Below are 21085 nucleotides of genomic sequence, written 5' to 3' on the forward strand. Positions count from 1 at the left end.
CAACGCAACTACTTGGAATGATTCACTCAGGAACATTCCCTCGACATAAATCTTGTGCAGAATTACTCGGAACTCTTGGACTTGACTAATGACGGTTTTTGAGTCCACCATTTTGAAGTCCAGAAACAGACCAACGATAAATTTCTTTGCCCTAGCATCCTCGGTCTTGTCCAAAGCATCCCATAACTCCTTTGCTGACTTCTTGGCATAAAACACGTCGAAAAATGAATCTGCCAAGCAATTCAGAACATCGTTTCGGCAAAGGAAGTCTGACTGCTTCCAAGCATCTAGAGCCATGAGCTTCTGCAAGTCTTGCTCATTCTCTTCCACGGCTGGTGGATCTTTTTTTTTAAAACCTCGTAAGGCTTAGAGTAGTCAGGTAGAACAATATCTTCTGCTGCCACATCTTGAAATTTAAGCTATGATTGGTTTTGGCTTTTTGGCTAAAAAAACACAAAAGACAAAATTGGCAACACAAGCTAATAAGACAAAATATCACATCAAAACTATAATCATTACACTTTTTCTCTCACAAAAGTCAAAAAAGCCAAAAATAAAAACCAAACGAGGTTAAAAAAGCCAAGCTAAAATAGCAAAAAAGCCAGGCTATTTTAGTTCTTCCCAAACGAAGGTTTACGCTCGTGAACTTCTCATTGTGCTCATGATGGTTAAGCGGGCCTCCTGGAACAGTAGGAGCAGCAACAGGGTTGACCACAGCGGTCACAACAGCAGGGGTTGGCAAGCCAGTTGCCCCGGGGTTCTAATCCCCACCAACATTAGTAGCAACAGCAGTAGTATCGATAACAGTTATCATTTCTGAAAAATACAACAAAATTTCATTATTCTGCGTTTCCAGAAATTAAACTTTACACTAGAAAATCCCAAAGTTTGAAAATTTAATTCAAAACTAGTCTCACCACTTCCCTAGAATCGAACATGGTCAGGAATATTTCCAAGAAGATTGGAGGGGTCACATCGGTCCCACTTAAAACTCAATTAACCTTAGACAAAACTTTCAAAAGTATGTTGACTTTTAATCCATGGGAAACAATTTTTAGAATTAAGTTTTCTGGGAGATGAATTAGGCTAACACAAACCAAGTCCCAAACTTACATGCAATTTAAAAATTGCTACCCAAATACAAGCAATTAAAACAAATTGCTATAAGAGATACAAGCAAACAAAATGCTTCAAAACTAGTCCGAAAAATTTCTTTCCATGCTTAGGTATTCCTGTGTAACACAAAGGTTAGTAGTCGAAAATATTGTTTTTGCATCCCAAATACTATTCATTTGGTTTTGTATTTGTTTTACCAATCCCTTTTGCATAGGTATTCCTGTAAAGAAAGGTAGCAGGAAACACAAGAAAATACACACCAAATACTATAAAAAAAAATGTACATACAATCAATTATCATTCAACCTTCTAGCAAATTACTAAATAGCAAAATTTAAAGTACTACACAAGTTATCAAACCTTATAACTCCTAATAAATAAATTGAATTACTAGGCAAGAGTTACATAAGAATTTAATTTACTATAAACATGCAAATAATTCTAGTAATTAAAATCTGGCAAATAGTCTAGAAAATAATAAGCATGTAACAAGTTAAAATCTGGAATAAACATACAAAAATAATAAGCATGTAAATAATTGTCTCAATTACCAAAATAATTCTAGAAATTAAAACATGTAAAATAAACTAAAATCTAGAAAAGAATTAACATGTCAAAAATTGCAACACCTATCAGCATATTATAAAATTATGAAATTAAGAGACATGCAAGAATATGCTGAACATAACATATATCTGCCCATTTAAAATAAATACCAATGGAACCACAAACTAAATGAAATAGTGGGCTTTTCAAACTTGGACACAATTTTGGTTTCTCAGAAGGGTCCTGTTATGGTGTGCAACCCTTTAAGGTTGCACACCATATGCCACTAACACAAAAGGCGTAAATGGAAGATATAAACATTAAACAGGACAGCAACAGAAAAGGCGTAAATGGAAGGCGTAAGTTGCACGCTTAAGAAAAGTCCTTCTCAGAAAACAAACAGGTACTGTTCAATTTTTATTTTTAACAAAAAAAAAAAAAAAATCCTCATCATGGGTTTCATGTATGCAATTTCACTAGAGAATTGGAAATAAATAGCTTTGCATATATCAATCTGCAATCATGTATTATACCAAACAGCAGCATGCATATCATTTGGATTTACAATCATGCTGAGTGAGAGAAACAAAACAATGACATTACTTTATATATGACAAATAGTGGCCATACATTGGCAATCAAAAAAAAGAGCACTAGGACCCACAGCAAACCACGCATGGTCTAAGACTAGAACATTGGAAAAATCACCCAGAAATAGTAGCATGAAACTGTTTACATTTATTTACTATAAACCAAAACAATAATATGTAATATTTTCCAGGTGATAGATCCGAGCAGTGTAAACTATTACAAATTCTTGTGAATCTATTCATCCAAATTCATGGAAGAACAAATAGAATCTGTTTTAAGGTTGTTATCCAAAGGTGGTGTAGATTAAATAAAACAAATAGATTCATATCTAACAATTTGAATTTTAGAACTAGCAGCATGCTGAAAATTACAAGTAAACTGAACAGAAATACATGATAAAATAAAATTGCACAAGAAAGTAAACCGAAACCTGCACTAGATAGTGTCCTTAAAATAGATTCTCCCCCTCACTGGTTGGGTGCTGGAGGTTGATCAACGTCTATCTCTCAGGATACGATGGTTGGACCAGCTACAACAGGGCACCTACTGAGTAGTTTCGGCGAACAAAACTAAGGCAACACTCTTTCACTAGAAAGAATTAAAAAACTAGAGAAAACTTTGGAAGAACACAAAGACAGTAAAATTCTAGTATTGAAAACTGAAGAAGATGGCCTCCTTTTATACACATGAAGGGAGAGAGGAAGAGGCTCCCCTGCAACAAATGCAGGATTTAATTTCTGCAAACTAATGGATTAAAATCCATCATGAATAGAGTAGTTACCAACTCTATTATAGACATGTGTTTTGTGTGTGTATTCCTACAACCCACAAATCTGGCTTGGCCGAAAAAAATTAAGATGGATAGGCCAAGCCCAACCCCCACACTTAATCCAATCTAGCAAGCCTCAAGCCTCAAACCAAAGATCTAGGATCCATGGACCCGAACCCGGGGAGGGTGGCGAGTGGCACGCGCACGTGTGGCAAATTTTGCATAACCAGCTTGGTCCATAGTCTTGGCCCAAGTCCATCCTTGAAGCATTCATAACTTTATTCATTCAGAAAATTTGGATACCTCAAAGGGCTCACACCCGTAAGTAAAAAATGGGATTCAAATACTTATCAATGCTCTCTTCTACAATCAATTTTGGATAGCAGGTTTTACACCCTTCCCAACGCCTCTTTCATGAGGTCAACTTAATGAGTCAATTTCTCATTTAAATCTTAATGATTTTTTGTCATTCTTTTTGTGATGTAAAGATTTCACTACAAAGAATCTAAACCTACGTTAATCCACCCCAATTTGAGGATTGGCATCCACTTTAATATTGCATTAAAGTTACCAAAAAATCATTATTTTCCAACAATTTTTTTCTAAGAAAACCACGTCAGTATGTATACATATATGGACTCTATTTGACAAATATTTCTTTTCCAAATATTTTTGAGAAATTTGGTTATAAACCCCGTTTACCTTCCTTTCATTGTTAGAAGGACTAAGAAAAAATTATACTTTCTAAACCCCCTCATAATTATAAAATCTTGCATAAAGAACAAAATTTATTATTTAAATATTTTATCAGACTATTATACCCTCACATATACACAATCCAGATACAAAATTTATCTTCTCTCTCGTCTCTCACTTCTAACCCTAGCTTCCTCCATGGCTGGAGCTGTGCCATTCCTAAGCTTCGACGATCTCTCTCTGCATCTTCTCAACTCTCCTCCTTCAACTGTTCATCTTCTATCTCATCTCTCTCTTCTAATCCTAGCTTCCTCCATGGCCGGAGCTGTGGAGAACTTGCAAATCGCGTTGATACATACATATATATATATATGTGTGTGTGTGTGTGTGTGTGTGTGTGTGTGTGTGTGTGTGTTTTGAGATTTGAATTCGAATATATATGTGTTTTGATATTTGAATTCGAATATATATATATATATATGTGTGTGAGTGTGTGTGTTTGTCTGTTTTGAGATTTGAATTCGAATATATAGATTTTTGAAAGCTCAAAGTTTTAAAAATCTAAAAAATCTGTAAAATCTGAAAAATCTGAAGATCCGGAGTATGAAAAATTGAGATTTCTCTAAAATTTGCAGATTATAGGCCCGATTCAAGGATTATAGGCATGATTCAATGTTTTTCAAAGTAAACATCGATTGATTCAAGGATTATAGGCCTGATTCAAAGCTCAAAGCTCAAAGTTCCATCGATTTTTCAGAGTAAACATCAAATTTCATTTGATTACTCTAGTTCTATTGCTCTGTTTTTTTCATTTGACAGAACCAGAGTAAAATTTTACTTTTAGCTTCAGAGTCTTACAGTTTACTTATTTTTCAGAGTAAAATTTTACTTTTATACAGAGTAAAATTTTACTTTTAGTTTCAGAGTGTAAAATTTTACTCTCATTCATAGTAAAATTTTACTTTTATACATAGTAAAATTTTACTTTCATACAGAGTAAAATTTTACTTTTAGTTTCAGAGTATAAAATTTTACTCTGAAATACATAGTGAAAATGTCTTAATAGGAGAGCTGATAGATATGAGGGTAATATAGTAAAAGAAACAAGTTTTAAAATATCAGGGAGTTTTGAAAGTACTTATGTAATTTCTGTTCTTTTGAAAGAGAAATTAGATAGTGAGGGGGCTATGACCAAATCCCCCAATATTTTTCATGATAAATTGAGATGATCCATAAACCCAATACCAATTTTTTGTTTCATGTTTATCTTCTTAATTCTTTCAAGGGTATTAGAATTTTTTTTAATGCTAAATTGCCTTCTTTTTTTTTTCCTTCTTATTTTTTCATGGATTATTCTATGCCCAATACCAATTCTATATTATAGATTTATCGTTTAAATTTTATAATGATTATATATATGAAATTATACTTTCTTTCCTATTTATTTTATATAATCACAATTCACAAGGAAAAAACCTGCGCAACAATTATACTCTCAAGGAATTTCTAAAGTTTGAATTTACTACTACCTGAGTTACTTTTTTATTGAACAGTAAGTTCTTTGATATTTTGATATCATTTACAGATAATTAATCACTTTATAAACTGAGATGTATCTATTGTTTGAATGTTTTCATTATTTTTTCCTTTTTGGGTTTAGATGTTGTCATGTGATTCTTTCTTGATTAGTTATTGTTGAATTTCTTTTATATAGTTAACATTTTAATTTAATTAAGAGTGTTTATTTTACAATCTTATAATATTATATATATATATATATATATATCATATAAAATCATTATATGATAATCCAACTACAACATATTTATATTTAATTTTTTTAATAAATTTTATATAATTTCTATTTTTACATATTTTTATTTTCCAAATGAATATAAAAGAAAATTAAATAGTTAGAATTACTTTTAATCTTATATTACTAATTCTTCTTTTAATTTAACTATTATTTTTAATATCAAAATGAGTATTTGTTTTACTATTTTATAATTTAATATATATCATATAAAATTATTATATAATAATTACACTTTTATAATACAATAGAATTAAAATTATCAAATATAAAAATAATTTAACTAAAATTAATAAATATAACTATTCAGCTAACAATTTTATAGAACAATAGTACCAATATTATCAAAATAAATAATTAAAATCATACTTTTTAAATTAAAATTATTCTTTTATAACACACATTGTACTATCAAATATTTTTTGAAAAACAAATAGCACATGCATTGCACAGGTCAACTGCTAGTTTTAGGAATTTAAAAAAAAAAAAAAAAAAAAAGGTAGACAACACTACCAAGTTTTCACACTTTTTAAATAGTAGTAGGTAGATAGATAATAGGGGGTGTTTGGAATGATCACAATACTTTTTGACTTTTTATAAAAAGATATGTCGAAAAGTAAAAAAATGATACAACCCACAAAAAATAAAAAAGATAAAAAAATTCACTTTTGTAGTGCACCCCAAACATTCTCTAAATATAGATGTAAACAAAGAAAGTTAAAATTTTAAAAGGGTGATTCTATTCACACACAACTAGGGCTGCAAATGAGTCGAGCCGAGCCGAACTTTCAGATGTTCAGGCTCGGCTCGGTCAAAATGAGGAAGCTTGAGCTCGAGTCGAGCTTTAGAAATTATGTTTGAGCTTGGCTTATCTAGGCTCGACAATGTAAACGAGCTCGAAATTCCAATTCACATCTATAACTCAAAAAATGAAATTCTAATTCATATATGGAGAGTGATGTGCATTGTTCTGTCACTAATTGAATAAACTTTTCAATCACACTTTTTTTTCACAAAAATCAAACCCAATATATATATACAACTAGTAATAAAAAATCTGTGCATTACACACATTGCACAATGCATTAAATAGTGCATACTTGAACAAAACATAATTACCAAAAACCCAGTGCATCCTTAAATAAAACACATTACACGGGACATTACACAATGCATCCTTAAACAAAACATAATAACAAAAAACTAAACCACTAATTTCTTGGCTTGATTCACTTAAAAACACACCAAAAAGTCTTCCTTTCTTTGGAACTTTGCATGAGCCTTTGACCTGTAATAGTAGAATTATTACGTATGAATTAATCTTATGATAGTACTTAAGAAATTTAGTTTATTAAAGATGGAGCATACTCAAAGATGTCAAACTAAGGAAACAAAATCTCTTTGAAAGATGACTCCATAGTCTATCAAAAGAAACAAGAATATACTATTTCAATATTATGTTTCACATAAATTGATAATAAAGGAATTTGTCATTATATTTGTATGGATCAAAATTAATAATTAAAAAAATACTTACATCTGATCTCTTTTTGAGTCCATGTAGTGCACGTACCCAGTCAGATCCACACAGTAAGATTTGGACTATTTCCTTTGATAATGATGCTCGATAGAGATCAATAACTCTACCACCAGCACTAAATGTTGACTCTGACGCCACTGTACTGATTGGAATTGACAATATATCAGCTGCCATCTTGGACAATATCCGATACTTGAGGTTGTTCACTTTCCACCACTCCAATGCATCAAAATGGGAATTTGGACCTTCATTGCATATGTAAACACTTTCTTCTAAATAAATGTCCAAGTCAAATTTTGTAGGCTGAATTATGTCAGCTTTTCTGACAAAAGATTCAAATTTAGATCTTCTCGTGCCTAGAGCTTTTCCAAGACCATAAGTAGCATTACTAGAATCATTAGCTTCTTGAGTGCTTTGTTGCAAACTTTGCTCATTGTTACTTGAAGTATGAATAACAACATATTCATTGTAAAGCTCATATAGGGCCTCACGTACCACATAAATGTTTCTAGTAGCTTCTGCCTCTGCGTAGATCTCCGAAAAACAAAACTGAACAAGCATCAATTTGAATCTTGGATCCAACACTGCAGCTATAGCCATCAACAAATTACATTCACCCCCTTGTCAAAATTTTTTTTTAATCTTCAAAGCCATTGCCTTAATGCAGTCATTGTCAATGTAGAGTAACAGTTTTCATAAACTTGTTAAATAAAACATGCTCCGTTTGCATAAAAGGATACTCATGATAAAGTATCATATGAGAAGCAGCTTCCCTCACCTTTGCTTGGTCATACTTGAAGGCTGCCACATTGGTCACACTGTCAGACCCGGTTGTCTTAAGTGATAGAACCTTTTGCTTTTTGTCAACAAGTTGTTGTCTAGCACAATTGTTCAAGTGCCTAAGAAGTTGAGTTGTAGCACCTGTTGGAGGAATGGCAAATCTTGTTTTGCAATGCATGCATTCAACCTTCTTGGTACCATCTGGAAGAACCACTTCCTTAATTTCATTCCAAACTTTTGGTGTTCATTTCCTAATCTTCTTTTGGAATGGATTGTTGTCTTCGAGAACTCCATTTTCTCTTGCATTTTCCTCTAGTTCAATTAAATTATCCACATGATTTGCATCTTCATTAACTGTATCCATTAGTGGACTAGTGGATGACTCCTCAAATGACGAAAACGGTGTACAAGAATCTTGCTATGGAGAAGTGAGATTAATTTGTCTGTCGGACATATCTAAGAAAAATAACAATAATGCAAGAAATAAATTAATAAACTAATAAATTAACAATCAATATAAAATTGAACTAGAATAATAATACATTAAGAAACTGAAAATTAAACCAACCATTGTGTTAAATAAGTGAAACCAAGAGAGAAAATTACCCAAAACAAAGCATCAAAAATTAAATTGTTAAAGCACAAAATTAGTAAATCATCTTTATTGACAAATGTAACCAAGACCCATATTTGAATATGGAGATATATATATATATATATATACATATATTTGAACTATTAATAGCACCGTAAACTACAATATTATTGAAGTACTAAAATCACATACAAAACTGAAATTCAAGGATGCTCATTGCCATTCAATTTTGCAAAATAAATTATAATTTTTTGTGTCAAAATGGGAGCACTCATTATGCAACTCAAAAAAATAGGGGACAATATATATACTAAAAACTAAACCACCATTGAATCAAATAAGTGAAATGAGAGAGAACAAATTATCCAAAACAAAGCATCAAAAATTGAACTGTTAAAGCATAAAATTAGTAAATCATCTTTATTGACAAATGTAACCAAGACCAGATTTGAATATGGATACACACACACACACACACATATATATATATATATATGCATGCACTCATTATGCAACTCAAAAATCATCTTTACAGATTGAAAAAATATCAAAACTCTGAAATACAATCATAGAGAGAGAGAGAGAGAGATTGTAGTTTTCCCCTAAGTTATATGTTCAAAACAGGGAACAAAAACCAATCCAAAAAAAAAAAAAAAAAAATAGGGGACAAGTATATATATATATATATATATAATTAAAGTTTCACTCTAGCAAAGAAGACAAACAAAATATATATAACAGTGTGTGTATTGGAAGGGGTAGTCAGAAATACCTAATTTTGTAAATTTGAGATTGAAGGGAGAGGAAAGAGAAGGGTCAATGGTGAAATAAGTGTACTATGTGCATAAAAGCATGTGAGACACCATTGTTGTGAGAGAGAGAGAGAGAGGGAGAGAGAGAGAGAGAGAAGAATTAACTTACCATAATGGATTCAAGAAAGAAGAATAGGCTCCCAGTCTTAGATCTTCACCAAAGCAATGAAACTATATTGTCGTCGATGTTTGAGTGTCTAAGAGTTGATGAGATTAATTCTTTGTGTGATTGATTCATGTGTTAGCCAGATCTGGATTGTTGATGTTGAATGTTTGTAGTAGTAATACGATAGGAGTGTGTAGGTCACAAAGAGTAGCAAGTAGGAGCAGCATATGAATTTGATACAAAGAGGAAACCTAATTTTTTTTACTTAAATACTACGGCTTGCGAGCCTTACCGAGCCAAGCCTTAGTCAGCTCGAGCTCGGCTCGTTTAATAAACGAGCTTAGAAATGTAGCTTGAGCTCGTTTATTAGCTAATTGAACCGAGCTCGAACGAGCTGTTAACAAGTCGAGCCCGGGCTGTTCATGAATAGCTCGGTTCATTTGTAACCCTACACACAACTAATCATCTTAATACACACCATTACTTAGTACACACACAATAATTTTTAGGATTTAAAAATATCTTAGTTCACATCTTAACTTTCCATTACTGGCTCTATGGTAGTAACACACCACTCGTCTTTGATACACACCATGGCACACACCAAAATCTCTTCATCTTTAGAACAAAGACCTCCATCTTCAGAGATCTTTATTGTCAGTGTTGAACTCCATCACTAGTGGAGGGTTTCATTCGGCCTCCATATTCGTTGTCATCTCGCCGGTCCATTGTCATTCTCTATCTTTGTCGTCTCATTATTGTTTTGCCGTTAAAAAAAAAAAAACATAATAATGTTCATGAATACAGAGTTGAACAAACTTAATGTGTTCAAAAAATTATATCCGAATAAAGAATAAAATTTTAATTTATTTTAACTGAACTAACTTTAAATATTAAATATTTTTATGCATAAGCATTTAATATTTGATGATCAATCTTAACAATTTAAACAAAATTATTTTGTTCAAATATAAATAATCGAATATTGTGTAAAATAATCGAATATTGTGTAAAAATTCAACTTTGATTATTTGAACACATGACAAATAAATTCATTTTCCTAACTTATGAACGAGATAAACAAAAAATAAAAAAACCAAGTAATAAACTAACATTTTCAATGTTTATATCAGAATCAACCATCTTAATATCATTCACGGTATGCAAATCTTCAAAACTAATTGAATTTGGGAAATAAGTATAATGTTTTCAAAGGCTAATGTTTTGAATTTGGGAAATAAGTATAATGAAGAAGCGAATGAAATTAGCTAATTGATAATAAATGATATTATAAGTGTAGTGTGTTAATGGTGAAGATGTTGAAGAAATACAGTGTTTATATGTTTAAACCCTGAACTCTATAAGTAATGAGGATGTACGACGAGTATTATGTTTTTAAATATAAAATCTTTCAATGGATATAATATACCTCTATGCTAGATTTTTTTATTTGAGAATATTAAAATATAAATTTGATCATATATATTGAAAGAAGTAATAATGTGTAAATAGAATAGCTTTTTAGGGTGGTTTGTGATGATCTAAATAAGTGTATTTTTTAATTTTTTATGAAATATGGATTGGATATGAATTAGGTTTAAAGTGATGTGTTAAAGAGATGATTGATTTAAATAAAATGATATGAGTTAAATAGAATAATATTTTTTTAACTTAATAATTTTTTTAAAGAATGACAAGCAAGACCTAACTTTTGATTATGGTATGGTATAATGAGAGATTTGGTGGGTAATGAAACAAAATTGTTATGCAAGTGAAGTACCAAATATCCTCTCAAAAAAAGTGAAGTACCAAATAAGCGACGTCGCGTATTTACTTTCCGCTCTTATCCTCCACTCCGATTGTGTGCCCTAACCTAATTAATTTCTGTGTCTCTCTCAGAGCTCTTGCTGTCTCTATCTTTCACTTTCCCTCGCTTTCTCCAGCCACCGTCGATCGCCTCTTGCCTGTTACGACCACCACCACCACCACCACCACCACCACCACCAAAAGGTTAGTCATCTACTCTCTCTATCTCAATCACATGCAATAACACATCCCCTTTGTAATTTCTTCTTATTGGCTTTGTATTTGGACATAATTGGTTGGTTTTGTTTTCAGCAATAATCCAATTTGTAACTACTTTGATTGTGAATTTGGTAAAGCCATCTCTAGCACAAGTTCATAACAAAAAGATTGGTGAATAAATAAATTAGTTTCTGTTATTTTTTTGTCAAGCTATTGCCTTAACCTAGCTACATCAAATTATTATATGAATAAATAAGTAATCATTAACATGGTTTTTTTTTTTTTTTTTTTTTATAGTAGACGGAGGTTTATTGTTAGTCTTTTTTAAAAACTATTTTTTAATAAAAAATTAGCATTTGTGTATAGAAGCCGTTGAAGCATGACATCAAGAGGGAGGGGATTGGAAATCATTCTTAAATAATATGACCTCATACTGGTCCTATGCACAGCAATGGTGCTTGAATTGTGGATTCAGTATGAGTCTAGCCACAGACAATGTTTCACTTTTTTATTATTTTTTTTGTAGCGTGAAATTTTAACATTGATTCAAGGAATACCCAACAAATTAATTTTGACAAAAAAATTTAAAAATAAGGTGATACTGGGAAGTATACATATTGGGAAAGAGAGAGAGAGAGAGAGAGAGAGAGTTGTTTACTATAGTTCATGTTATTAACATTATTTCTAGTTGCATTTGCAAACATGGTCTCTTTCATTACAACTTTCAAAAAACAAAATGGAAAGACATGCATCCTTAATGGGAAATTCAATAATCAGTAAATTAAATCTAATAACTACAACATAAAAAAAACAAAACAAATGAATGCACATTTTTTCCCTCAATTGTTAAGAGATAATGCCAAAGAAGCATGAACACTCGTTAGATACTTCCCAACACCTGTCAAACACACGTCCAAATAAGTCTGACTACTTAATAAATTTTTTTCTTTCTCGGATGTGTCTATCACACATGAAACACATTATAAATTTGAATAAAATAACTTGGAATTCAATGATAAAAGAAAAATACAATAAATTTATGCATATGTTCTTTTGTTAGACTTTAAACAATTTCCTATAAAGGCATACAAGAGGACCAACTATGCAAATTCCAAGAAGCTCTTTGAAGCTTCCAAAGATGTCAATATCTGCATGCAATTGAATGTAATCATTGCATCAACTATTTCACGTCAACAATTTATTTACTCATTTGCTTCATCTCATCTCTTATGATATTGAATATGATTTCGAATAGCATCATTCTTTCCAATAGGTGAGTTCGATGCAATATCATCACCAAAATTGGCAACATGACCTCTACCTCCTCTATTAGCCATCTAATGCACACAACAACATAGTAAGTGAACCAAATTTGGATTTCAATCAAAAGGACTCAAGACAGTAGATATGAACGCATCTGGACCAAGTTGAGATCAAACTAATGACTCTCGATCCAAACCACAGCCACTCGAACTCATATCAATACAAAGCAGATCACTCCCATCTTTAATATGAGAGAGTCAAACGAAAAGAACGCTTCAATCATACCTTTCAAACACAATTCTGAAAGAATTGGACCACTTTGAACTAGATTTGCGGGGTCAAATATGTCCTCAAAGGAATCGAACCACTACGATCAAAAAGAAAGATTTGATCTATCCTGTCGAACAAAAATATAAAGGCACTCGAACCAATTGAACCAATTTTGAGGTCTTGAACCAAATCTGAGATCTGAAAATTTCCAATCTCACTAATCAAACTCAGATGCAGAGAACCGCAGAACAATCGAATGACACACAAAAGTTAATAGGGTTCAATAGCAGATTTTTGCATTAGATTAGAGTTCGATTTTGGAGAGTTAGGGTTTCTATTCTAGTAATAACTTATAGTTCAAATTGAGACTTCGCACTACGCTCTGTTCAATTAGGGTTCAAAACTAAATCCACACTTAAATTCATGTTTGATTTGATGCAGCCAGCAGTCGAAATGACCTAAACTTGGATCGTTACTGAATCAGGCTTCAAACATAGTCGAATACGTGAAATCGCACCAAGTTCAAAAAGTCACAAACCAAATTTGAGATGTTAGAAGTCGAATCAACCTCAACCAGGCCTCTTAAGCATAGATTGCAAACTCGAATTAAGGTTCACTCTCAGATCAGATCCCAACTTGAATTGAAAGTTCAAACAGATTTGCAACTTGAAATTGAGTTCCAACGAGGGTTCAAAACTTCAAATTGATGCGTGTTGGATGATCAATTGCTGAAATTGATCTGCAATTGAAGATCAATTGTCGCAGTAGAGGTTCAATCGATAATTTGCTATCTCAGTTGCGATTAAGAACTGGTTGTCGATGTTATGGTTCGAAGTTTTTCAAGTTTGTATGTATCTTATATCTCAAATTTGTTTAGAGGTAGCTCGTTTAGACTCGATTTGCATCTCCACATAGGTTTCACGATAATGTAAAAAAAAAAAAAAAAAAAAAAAGACGGCTTGTTCTGAGGCAGGCAACACAATACTAGTTGTGATTTTGATTTTGCGAAGTAGATTTCAAAGCACAATCGAACTAATTGGAAAAGAATAGGATATGAGCCTTAAACTTTGATACCAAATAATGCAATCAAAATGCAAATCAAAGATCAATTGAGAAAAGAGAGAACAAATCCCCAATTAGGGGTAAACCCCTAAGGGTTAGAGAGAGAAACCGAGACTCTGTGCCAATCAAAATGTATATTCTTTTAATGAAAAAGTAAGTACAAAGAAGTTACATCTCATACTTATAGTCCAAAGCCACAAATAGCCTTAACTATTGGAACACCTAGTAGGGAACATATGACACTAAAGCATAGGACTCAATTTGACAATTGAAGCATTTATTCTACTATATCACTATGCACCAGTCCAAAAAAAAATGTAGTTGCACAAAATCTCTCATTTAATCAAGTCACGACCTTAAGTAAATTTCTATAAACTTCCACAAACAAATCAGTCATCAATTTCTTTGTTGAAGGATAATTCAATATTGGAATTTAAATCTTTCCAACCTGGTTACCTAGATCTTAAGTATCTTTACAAAAACACAAGCAAATCAGATTGAAGACTGCATATATCTGTTTAACAATATATATGCACAAGGGTACCACGTCACCTTCGATCACTCTATTGATGTCAACAATACCAGTAAAGGCTACGACAACCAAGGTACACCAGGACCCATTATCGTTGGTGGATAGTTAGGTTTGTGTTATGAGAAAGTTAAGTATGTTACTGATGTAATGGAATAGAAACAGAGCGAAAACAGAAGTAATTAAATCGGTTTATTGTGATTGGGTGTTATTAGCCTCATTGTTTTTTTAAGTGGTCAAATCTGAGCTTTCAGAAACCCTACCTTAATTGCTACCCTAGCCCTGAACATAATCAATCCTTTTGATTGTTGCAGCTCTTTTGACTAGATCTTGATTGATAATCAAAGTCATTGTAACCGCCACAAGGATCACCATTGTTTGTCAGATATGTTGCGTCCGCTGCTGCTTTATCACCAGCTATTTCATTGCAATTGCTCAGGTGAAGTTGGTTTACTTATATTTGTGTGTGTTTAGTTTTTTGTTTTTACAGGTATGTGCCTACCACCAATGTTGAGTATTTTTCAGAATACTTAAATTATTTTTTATTTATTTTTTATTTTTTTTAATTTTTTTATTTTTGTAATTGAATTTTGTTCCTTGTTTAGCACATTGTTGCATTGAATGTCATCCTTCATTGATTTTGTTTCTTCCTAATCCATGGTTTCTGGTCTTAATTATTTGTTGGATTTTTGTTTGTGGTCTTTAAGTACTTGTTGGATTTAATGGCAATCACACCTGTTTTTGTTAGATTGTAGAATTTAATGTGGTTTGTCCTTGTGTAGCATAGACAGAAGTAGGTGATGTTGCTTTCATTTAGATTATTGCAATAGATTTAAAGGTCCACTAATATAATCAAATAAGAGTTGGATCTTGATGGAGTGTTTTGCTGCTTTGCAGCTAAAATGCTTGATGAAATTTCTGATATTTGAACTTTACACACTTGTTCATGTATGTTATATTTATGGACAGGCTGAAAATGGGTCTGTATTTGTTTTGCAGATTTAGTTTCTGATTGCATTGCAACACATATTTCTTTCTTCCAATATTATTGAAGTGCTATAGTTCCCTACTATTAACATTCTTAACTACATATCTCCATAATCATGATGTATCGTTTAGTTAGAGTTCTAAGTGGTTGATTAAGATTCATAATGTTTCCATCAAGTCCATTTGGGGGATTTGGATTTTGTAGTGCATGATGAACCGTTCATTTTGATGGATTTGACAGATTGTTGATTATGAATATGATTTTCCAAATAGAAATGGGCAATGGCTGTAGTAATTAGGTAATGGGTGAAAAATATGACAACCAAAATATTTAGATTATAATCGATAGTGAGCCACTTGCTGAAAGGCAAGACCCTGCTGCAATTTATACTTGAAAACCCCAATAGTATCCTCCCCTTGCTCACCCTACTCTGGTGAGAATTGATATCGAAGTTAGACTGCTTCACACCATGGATGGAATTAGAGGTAAAAGATAATGTATTTTTTACAGAGTTACAAGTGTGTGAATCGTATAGTCTTTACAACAGCAGCCAAAAAGCAGAAAAAGCATTGTGTAACAGAGACTTATTCAACAAGTTGGATAATTAATCTGTGTGGTATGCTGTTGCTAAGATGATTTCCTAAGCTCAAGTTCATTTTATTAACACTATATATTTATATTGTTACCTTTTTTGCATGTGCTACACTACTCCATATGTAGAATTGACACATGATGGCCTGGCCTCTTTAAAGGCTTCAAGTAATCATTAGATTAGCTGAACTTATCCAGCCAAAAAAAGATTGGCTTAACTTTATTACAATACCTAAATCACTGGAAACATATCTCAGACCCCCATATACCAAGTATGAACGAAAATTAGCTTAGTATAAGCCCCAGGATTCTCTATCTCATAGAAACTCAAGATGCTTTCTTGTTCATCTTGCATCTAAGCTGACATTGCTTGAACAGCAAAGCTTTTTAAACGTAAATGAGAGGAAACAGTTAACTTAGGGAGGGAGTTTATCCTGGTTATTCACTAGTAATTGGGAAAAGGCTTCCTTGGAATGCTTTGGTTTGTTGTTTGTGATGTAAATAATGATGGTGATATGGTGCATTTTCAATGTAGGTCATATTTGATTTCCATTCGACAGTTCAATAGCTTCTAAAATGAAACCAAGAAACAATGGTGTGCCTAGAGCTCAGGGTTCAAAAAGTTGCCAGGGTGAGGGCTCAAATTGGATACTTATTGCTGGTGGTGCCTTGTTAAGTATGTTATCGATTCGCTTGGGTTACAGGCTGAAACAGGTGCTTGATGCAAAGCTACCAGACAATACTTGCAATGGTTTGAAAGGTCTTCAAATAGTAAAGCATTCTCAAGTTGTCTTTTTTTAACTTTGTAGGTGCTCTTACTTACCTTTCACATTTTTGACAATTCAGTGAATGGAAAATCTACAGACAGAAAGAAGTCAGGGAGTTGCCATTTGCAGTCAAATGGTTTTTGTTTTGCCCAAGATGAGGACGGCTGCTTCAATTACATGTCAGGTGTGAACCTTCTTTCATCCTGTTCTTTAAAGGGTCAGAGATAGCTTACCGTTGATTTCTGGATTTAACTTGTGATTGCTTTTCACTATGTCTCTGACCATTGCTATCTGTATATTACATATGGGAGCATGATTTACCTGCTGATGGATACTGATTCTTTGTAATGTTGCTTCAGAGTATCAAGAGTTAAGAGGAATTTTTCTGTGTTTGTTCTTTGTTAATAATATCAAACTATGGTTTGAGGATGGAGAAAATGAGAAACAATTAATGCATTTAATTTTTTTTTTAAATTATAAGAAAGGTAGTAATAAAATGCAGAAAGGTGAAAAACCAGAAGAGACCTATTGATGTGGAATGTGCAGTGTCTCTGAATTATTGGTGTGCTTTTGTTTTGAAGGTAGAGTGATGGGTCCAAGGATAAGAGATCAATTGTTTATGCATCAAAGTTAGTTACAAATGATCAACCCCACTCTAGTTATATGTCACTAACTCACTCACATGCTAGGGACATGTCCTATATCATGGAGCTAGCTACAAATGTCATAAGTTGACTGGTTTTGTTTATAAGACTTTTTTCACTTTATCGTGTTCTCTCGGAGTTCTTAAATACTTAAAGAAGAGGGAAGAAAACAATGAAGGGAGGGGGAAATTGCTATCTGTTTAAGTTTTGAACCTCTTATTCTTCAGCGGACTTTGCATGAAAAGTGGTATATAGCTTTCTTTGCTCTTTCATTCTTACATGCGTGAGTTTGCTGTTTTCTCCAACAGAAACCCAATATTCTAGATTATCTCAGGCCAAAGTTTGCAGGACAGACCTGGTATTGTTTAGCATAAACTTCAGTTTTTACAGATAATATGCACAATTTAAGCTTATAATACTTGATTTCTTTTTGGCATGTCATCCTTCTAACACCATCACGATCTTGAAATAGTTATTTGATTTAATCTGACTTACAAAATAGTTTTTCTTGGTGGTTCAATAGATAGATCCAATATTTGAATTTTTTGGATGGATTTTTTTAAAATTTGATTTGTTTGTCACATGGATGATTTTACATCATTGAATGGACCCATTGGAGAACAATTGGATAAATGTAACTAATGTATTTCCTTGGTAAAGGATTGATTCCCCATGAATATTTAGTTGCTCCTGTAGTGGCCAAATAAGGGTAATCAAAATTTTCTTTATATCGATTGATACCCTCAAAATCAATGAATTAAGAAGACTATTTATTTTTGTTTGGGGTTTTTTGAAACAGGAACCCAAGGTGTGGTGGAGATTAAGCAGCAACACAATGGGCAATTGACAGAACAGGATGTGGCACTTCCTCTGGTGACAGTTGGTGCTATGGAATTTAACAAAGAGAATGACAATGGGATAATGTGGGCATCGTCTCCAGACCGTCTTGAGCTGCCCCAGAAGCCATTCCACCACTCAAACAGCTCAGACTCTCCACGTGTCTCAGAATCTGGTTCAGACGTCTTCAGCAAGAGAGAAGTTATACAAAAACTGAGGCAGCAGCTGAAGAGAAGGGATGATATGATACTGGAGATGCAGGATCAGATTGTGGAATTGCAGAATTCACTGAGCACTCACTCATCTCGTTCTTCCCATCTGCAGTCACTGCTGGATGCTGCAAATAGGGATCTGCTTGACTCAGAGAGAGAAATCCAGAGGCTGAGGAAAGCAATTGCTGATCATTGTGTGGGTCAAGTGGGTCCTAATAATGACAAGCCTCCAACAGTCACGGCGGTACCAATGTGGCTGCCATCTGAAGGAGGAGGAGGCAGAAATGGAAACGGAAACGGAAATGGGAATGGGTATGGGTATCATCTTGACATGATGGGGAGCAGTTTGGAAGAGGAGAAGGGGGGAAGATTAGGAGGAGAGAGGATAGAGATGCTGAAGAGGGAAGTAGTTGAGTTGAAGGAAGTGATAGAAGGAAAAGAATACCTTCTGCAGAGCTACAAGGAACAGAAGGCAGAGCTCTCTGGGAAGGTCAAAGAATTGCAGCAGAGACTGGATTCTCAGCTCCCAAATATTTTGTAGACACTCAGTCGCAGTTATTGTCATCGTCGTTGTCGTCGTCACCCTTGTGTATTCTTTGCTTGGCTTTCTTTCATCTAGGTTTTTCTGTCTTTTCCTATTTGATTGATGATTTGAGGTTCCAAAGTTTGGAACAGCATCATTCTGATTCCGTTCCTTTTTGTAGCTTCAATGTATCATGTTTGTTTCTTCTGTGTGCATATGTGATGTGAACGTCGTGCGGAGAGAGAGAGCAGGTAGGTAGGTTGTTTATACCGTTATTAGTAACTTGTTTTAAGGTAATACTCAAAATTGAGTCTTTCAGCCATATAAATTACAAAATGTTTGCTTGCGATGTAGCACAATATTCACATGAACAATTTTAAATGAAAAATAGGTATGCTGAATGAGCCCCAAAGTATTAAGCCAACTGTAAAGATGGGCCCTTTATATATATATATACTCTTGGGGTTATGAACAGTGAAATGGGGCACTCTTTCTATATGCCCATTTGGCCATTGCATTTGTTAACTTTGGACAGACTTTGTTTTAGGCACTTTCTGAGTTTCTATACGAGATGTTTTTTGGGGCTGCAAATAGCTACAGCCTGTTTTCTAAGGGCTCTTCTCCTATTGCCTTCTTTTCTTTTATTTTTTTAATGAAAATTATAATTTCAATTAAAATGACTAAAATGGACAACTTGATATGGAACACCCATTTGAACAGAACAACATTTAATCAAAATTGAACGCTCACATCTACCAAACCAAATTAAAATTTGAATTCACCGCTTACACCCCATAATTCTCATTGTATTCTTTAGTACCCACATCACATCCTCCATAACCATATTCATTTAGATAATCATTCCTGTTAATCTATTTTTATCCTTTTTCATAGTGTTTTTATATGATCTGTTTATATCTCTACTAATCAAGTCAAAAGTAGTGGAAGAGATTGCAAAAAATGAGCAATGGAGCATAATAGCGACAGTATGGGAGAGGTTTGGCTTGTTTTGTTATGTTTTTCAAACATAAACTTGTTTTTAACTTGAACAGTGTATTCAGTAAACTAGTACGGAACAAATGTAAATTGTTCAGTAATACATAACCAAACCTACTTAAATAATTTAGTAACGCAAAACTAAACATACTCAAAAAGTTTGATAACACAGGACTAAACTTATATTTACGGGCACAATAATATCATAAAAAATAATGAAACTAAATAAGATTACTATAATTCTTATCATTACCGGCGAAGATGGATTAGTATAGGGGATTTGCTGTCACTGAAGATGGATGGATTAGTATAGGGGATTTGCTGTCACTGAAGATGGATGGATTAGTATAGGGGATTTGGTATTATATGAAGGGTTTTTAATAATTTTGTGAATTTTAAATTTTGTAGGTGGAGAGGTTCTTAGAAGTGAGGGGTCTTTAGAAGATTTTGTGTGAAGAATATAAGGAATAATAATTGCATTACTAGAGCAATGTTGCTAAAATATTACATTTGACACTATGCATTGCTGAGAATCTGTAACGATTCAATAGCGAAATACCTAGCTATTGTAAGCCATGCATACCGTCAAAATGCTGTATCTAGCGAATGCTATTTGTTTTATTCTACTCACAAAAATGCCAAGTATAAATATCATATGTGCGTCCTTTGCAGATATATAATAGGTTGTCAAATTGTAGATGCTAAAATGGTTAAGAGAAATATATATATGAATTGTATATCTCAGAATCAAGGTACAATAACTCCTATATATAGGAGAGGAGAAATTCTATTTCCACATACTACTTCATCTCTTTCCACACACTTAATGATTTTTTTTATTACATTTTTGTCTTAAAATTAAATTACCAAAATATCCCTTTTCCAAAACCCTAACTCTAACTCTCTTAAACCATCTTTGTGTGCTTGTGATCCATCTCATAATTTATTATTATTATTTTATTTTTCTCATTCAATCTCTCTTTCTTCTTTTTTGACTTTGTGCCTCATCATTTC

At 33.0% G+C, this 21085-nt stretch overlaps 2 protein-coding genes across 5 annotated transcripts; one reads left to right on the top strand and one right to left on the bottom strand.

Annotated features, from left to right (window-relative positions):
• Positions 1-760: 760 nt before the first annotated feature.
• LOC145820210 (zinc finger BED domain-containing protein RICESLEEPER 1-like) lies at positions 761-7671 on the bottom strand. Its single transcript, XM_082915217.1, has 2 exons — positions 7105-7671; positions 761-844 (listed from the first exon to the last, which is right to left on the bottom strand). Exons 1-2 carry the CDS (start codon positions 7669-7671, stop codon positions 761-763), a joined length of 651 nt encoding a protein of 216 aa, XP_082771343.1.
• A 3411-nt stretch (positions 7672-11082) lies between these two features.
• On the top strand, positions 11083-19428 carry LOC114283725 (uncharacterized). Of its 4 annotated transcripts, none has more exons than XM_082886304.1 (6): positions 11110-11374; positions 13364-13769; positions 14828-14952; positions 16628-16852; positions 16939-17043; positions 18303-19428. In XM_082886304.1, exons 4-6 carry the CDS (start codon positions 16669-16671, stop codon positions 19091-19093), a joined length of 1080 nt encoding a protein of 359 aa, XP_082742430.1. In that variant the 5' UTR covers positions 11110-11374; positions 13364-13769; positions 14828-14952; positions 16628-16668; the 3' UTR covers positions 19094-19428. The 4 variants fall into 4 exon arrangements, with proteins under 4 accessions (XP_028082404.2, XP_082742430.1, XP_082742437.1 ...); XM_082886311.1 differs by having other exon boundaries at positions 11167-11374; positions 13364-13692; XM_082886308.1 differs by having other exon boundaries at positions 11226-11374; positions 13364-13533.
• The last annotated feature ends 1657 nt before the right edge of the window (positions 19429-21085 follow it).

This window comes from Camellia sinensis, chromosome 1 (assembly GCF_055761805.1).
Source record: "Camellia sinensis isolate YWXY chromosome 1, ASM5576180v1, whole genome shotgun sequence".
In the NCBI taxonomy this organism is placed as follows: Eukaryota; Viridiplantae; Streptophyta; class Magnoliopsida; order Ericales; family Theaceae; genus Camellia; species Camellia sinensis.

Excerpts from the sequence above, each read along its gene's own strand:
- LOC114283725 (XM_028226603.2), top strand. The coding sequence starts at position 16,669 with ATGAAACCAAGAAACAATGGTGTGCCTAGAGCTCAGGGTTCAAAAAGT. Across the intron at positions 16,853-16,938 it reads TACTTGCAATGGTTTGAAAG|TGAATGGAAAATCTACAGAC; the intron begins GTCTTCAAATAG and ends TTGACAATTCAG. Across the intron at positions 17,044-18,302 it reads CTGCTTCAATTACATGTCAG|GAACCCAAGGTGTGGTGGAG; the intron begins GTGTGAACCTTC and ends TTTTTGAAACAG.
- LOC145820210 (XM_082915217.1), bottom strand. The coding sequence starts at position 7,671 with ATGGCTATAGCTGCAGTGTTGGATCCAAGATTCAAATTGATGCTTGTT. Across the intron at positions 845-7,104 it reads TACTGTGTGGATCTGACTGG|AATAATGAAATTTTGTTGTA; the intron begins GTACGTGCACTA and ends CTGGAAACGCAG.